The 4,036-nt window shown below is 38.5% G+C and overlaps 1 protein-coding gene across 1 annotated transcript; it reads right to left on the bottom strand.

Annotated features, from left to right (window-relative positions):
• Nucleotides 1-881: 881 nt before the first annotated feature.
• Nucleotides 882-3,113, bottom strand: LOC141660965 (uncharacterized). The gene is made up of 3 exons (XM_074467941.1): nt 2,205-3,113; nt 1,685-1,854; nt 882-1,590 (listed from the first exon to the last, which is right to left on the bottom strand). Exons 1-3 carry the CDS (start codon nt 3,111-3,113, stop codon nt 882-884), a joined length of 1,788 nt encoding a protein of 595 aa, XP_074324042.1.
• Nucleotides 3,114-4,036: the final 923 nt, after the last annotated feature.

Below are 4,036 nucleotides of genomic sequence, written 5' to 3'. Positions count from 1 at the left end.
ATCAAATAATAATTAGATCCAAGGCATAACTGATAAGAGTAATTACATGAAAACATAAAGAAAAATTACCTGCAAATTTTCAAGAGCCAATCGGCGACTTGTCCTCTATTTCTGCAGGGCATCCACTGTCACAAAATTTCATTTTGCTTGTAGACCTGTTGGTGCAATAACAGTTTAACAATATGTAACATTTTAATATGCACAAATTGAATGCATCATCAACATGAAAATCTATTACCTTCAAAAAATTGTGTTCTTGGTCGCACAACTACATGGGGCTGAACCTGTTGCTTAGCCTCTACAGATTGGTCAACCACATCATCGACATAAAAATCCAACCTTTCACCTTTAACTTTGCTTAGGAATGCAGTTAAGTCAGCATCGGACTGAATCAAGTGCCAACCTGAAGGAACCTTCTTCACATAAACACCACCAATTTCCTTGTATTTCAGCACATCTAGCACATACTCCATCAGAACCGTGTACGAGAATCGGTCTGCATCAACATACTCCAAAATCACTTTACAGGTCCCACCGACATATTTGGATTTTGTAAAAGTTCCCTTGTGAAAGAACCTGAGAACATAATCTGTACTTGCCATCCTGAAAATTAAAAAGTACAAACAAATTGTCAGTGATATAAATACAAGTCCTAGATGTTACAAATTAAAAACAACAAGAAACTAATTGAGGCTCATGTAGAAAATAGACAAATAGATTACAAAACAACGCAAGTTCCAAATAAATTACTACTCAAGTTACAAACCAACTCAAGTTCAACTCAAGTTCAAAATAGATTACAGACCAACTCATTCAACTAACAAATTACAAAGCAAACTCTAAGTACCAATTACATAAACAAATTATAAATCAGTGCAATGTCATATATCAATATCATCCAGGTCTTCATTAGGTGTAACAGGGAATTGTTTTTTTGGGACATCATCTTTGGACCAAGTGAATGTATCAGGTATGTCAACTCGCGGGATATAACCTATGTCAGACACTTCTTCTACTTCAGAGTATTGATCCTTTGGATATTTCTGAAGAACAAATTGCAAATTCTTTTCAGTGGGATCTTCAATATAGAAGACCTGTTGTACTTGTGTAGCAAGGACAAAGGGATCTTCCTTTTGACATAACCTACTAAAGTTCACTCTTGCTAACCCATAGTAATCCCCAGCTTTTTGGTACCAACAACACCTAAAAAGTACTACTGACACCGCACCCCAGTAGTCCACTTCAATAATCTCCTCAATTGCACCGTAGTATCCCACATCCCCAACTATTGGGTTCTTATCTTTTGCACTCGCAAAACTGGTGGTTAAGGCAGTGAGGAACACACCAGAGTTTTGTGTCGTACACCTACTATCTCTGAGCTTGTTGTGAAATCTATATCCATTCACATTGTAACCTGTAAATCTCTTTGCCGAACGAAGAGGGCCCCTTGCCAACAAGGACAATTCCAGTGAAATTCCATCTCTTTTTTGAACCACATATTTCAACCACTTTTGAAAGTCAGTTGTATGCATTCTTTCGCGCTTATACCTCTTTAATTTGTCATCTTTTTGAACAAGGGTATTGTGTTCACTACAATTGGATTAGCAGCAAGTTAGCACAATATTATAATGTCTTAAAATTTTTTTTAATTAATCTTGATTTTTGGTTGTTAATTAGAACTTACTCTTTTAGCTTTTCGATTTCCACGTTTTCACAGTTGAATAATATGTACCGATGAGCATTTGTCCATGTCTTGTTGTCCAGATGTATAGACTTTCCTTCTCTGCTTCTCTGAGACCCGATAGGATATCCACCATCTGTATGACTGTCCTTGGTATCGGTCCCACTCTTAGACTGCTCATCAAAAAATCTAGAGCAAAATGTAAGGCATTCTTCTACCAAGTAGCCCTCTGCTACGCACCCTTCAGGTTTACTCCGATTCCGAACGTATGACTTTAATTAGCACAAATACCGTTCAATTCCAAACATCCACCTTAAGTGCACCGGTCCACCAAATTCTATTTCCTTGCACAAATGAATTGGTAAGTGAACCATTATATCAAAAAATGCAGGTGGAAAAATCATTTCAAGCTCACAAAGTATCTCGATTATTTCCTTCTGAAATTTTCAACATCTTCTAATTCAATGACTTTTCCACATATGCCTCTAAAGAATGCTCCCAACCTCATTAATGGAATTGCTACCTCAGGTTTCAGAGTTTTTACGACAGCAAATTGTAATAGAAATTGCAGAATAAAATGCGCGTCATGACTTTTGTAACCCGATATCTTTCGCTCCTTCATTTGAATGCACCGGCTGATATTTGATGCAGATCCGTATGGTAGCTTAGCATTCATTAGAACTGAACAGAAGTTCTCTTTCTCTTTTTTGGTCATATGTTTATCATCACATTTGACAGGGTGAAGGTCTTTTCTAATCCCCATTTCTTCCAAATCTTGACGAGCATTAAGATGGTCCTTTGTCTTGCCTCCGATATTTAACAAAGTCCCCAAAATCTTGTCACAAATGTTCTTCTCAATGTGCATAACATCTAAGTTATGCCTAACCATATTATTGCTCCAATATGGTAGCTCGAAAAAAATGGACTTCTTCTTCCAAGGGCAATCTGATGTTCCTCTATTTCTTTTCAGCGGCTTCCCGAAATCATTTTCGTAACCACGCAATAGTTCTTCAACCTCTGCTCCGCTTAATATATCAGGACATGATAGCATTTCCACATCTCCGTTAAATCTGCGCCTATCGGACCTCCACTTGTGATCTGGAGGGAGAAACTTTCGATGGTTTAAATACACAACCTTCTTACTATGTTTCAAATAAGTCGATGAGGTCTCATAGTGACATGAAGGACAAGCCAGCTTTCCTTTCGTGCTCCAACCGGATAAAATCCCATATCCAGGGAAATCACTTATCGTCCATAATAGGCTTGCGTGTAGCTTAAACGTGTTGTCTAACCTGGCATCATAAGTTTCTATTCCAACAGCCCATAACTTCTTCAACTCTGCAATTAACGGTTGCATATACACGTCAATTTCATTACCGGGATAAACTGGACCAGGGATTAAGGTTGAAAGAATTAGATTTTCGGGTTTCATGATTAACCAGGGGGGAGGTTATAATTTACGAGCACTACTGGCCAGGTGCTATGAGATATGTTCATTGATCCATATGGATTGAAACCGTCTGCCGCTAAACCCAATTGTACATTTCGCATTTCGGCAGCAAATTCAGGATATTTACTGTCCATCGACTTCCAACCCTTTCCATCAGCCGGATGCCTTAACTGTCCATCTTTCTTTCGTGATAAAGCATGCCATGTCATTGAGCTCGAGAAATCAGAGCTCAAGAACATTCTCTGCAGCCTTGGCTTTAAAGGGAAGTATCTCATCACTTTAGCCGGGATTTTAGGATTCGATGCTAGTTCTATGTTTGCATCAGACCTGGCCTTCGCCTTCTTTTCAACTACTCTCCATCTTGATGTTCCATACTTAGCACAATTCTCCAGCCTCTCGTTTTCTGCCCAAAAGAGCATGCAGTCATTTGGACATGCATGTATCTTTTGGTAATCAAGTCCTAGGTCTTTAATCATACCCTTTGCCGCACTAAAAGAAGATGAAAGATTTACATGAGGGAAAACCTCCTTTATCAATTCAAGTAAGTCACTAAATCCTGATTCGCTAAATCCATGAATGCACTTTAGTTGATAAAGCCTAACTAAGAAACTTAATCGACTAAATTTTTTGCACTCGGGATATAACGGTTGTCCACCCTCCTTAACAAGGCGATAAAATTTCCTTGCGTCATCGTTTAGTCCTGTTCTACCAACGCGGTCAGTAACGTCATTAGTACCATATGCATTATGTATCATAGCATCAAATTCATCTCCAAGACCTACACCTATATTAATATCCATCTCATCAGCAACCCTATCTATCTCATGGGTTGAGACCTCATAAATTCATTCAACGGAATGGGAACAAGGACCATTACAGACTAGATGTTCATGTATAGCCTTAGC

The sequence above is a fragment of the Apium graveolens genome, chromosome 5, assembly GCF_009905375.1.
Source record: "Apium graveolens cultivar Ventura chromosome 5, ASM990537v1, whole genome shotgun sequence".
Lineage (NCBI taxonomy): Eukaryota > Viridiplantae > Streptophyta > Magnoliopsida > Apiales > Apiaceae > Apium > Apium graveolens.
Note: the sequence above shows the minus strand (reverse complement) of the source record. Positions and strands in the feature narration are given on the sequence as shown.

Excerpts from the sequence above, each read along its gene's own strand:
- LOC141660965 (XM_074467941.1), bottom strand. The coding sequence starts at position 3,113 with ATGAAACCCGAAAATCTAATTCTTTCAACCTTAATCCCTGGTCCAGTT. Across the intron at positions 1,855-2,204 it reads TAAAAACTCTGAAACCTGAG|TCTAAGAGTGGGACCGATAC; the intron begins GTAGCAATTCCA and ends TTTGATGAGCAG. Across the intron at positions 1,591-1,684 it reads GAAATCGAAAAGCTAAAAGA|TGAACACAATACCCTTGTTC; the intron begins GTAAGTTCTAAT and ends ATCCAATTGTAG.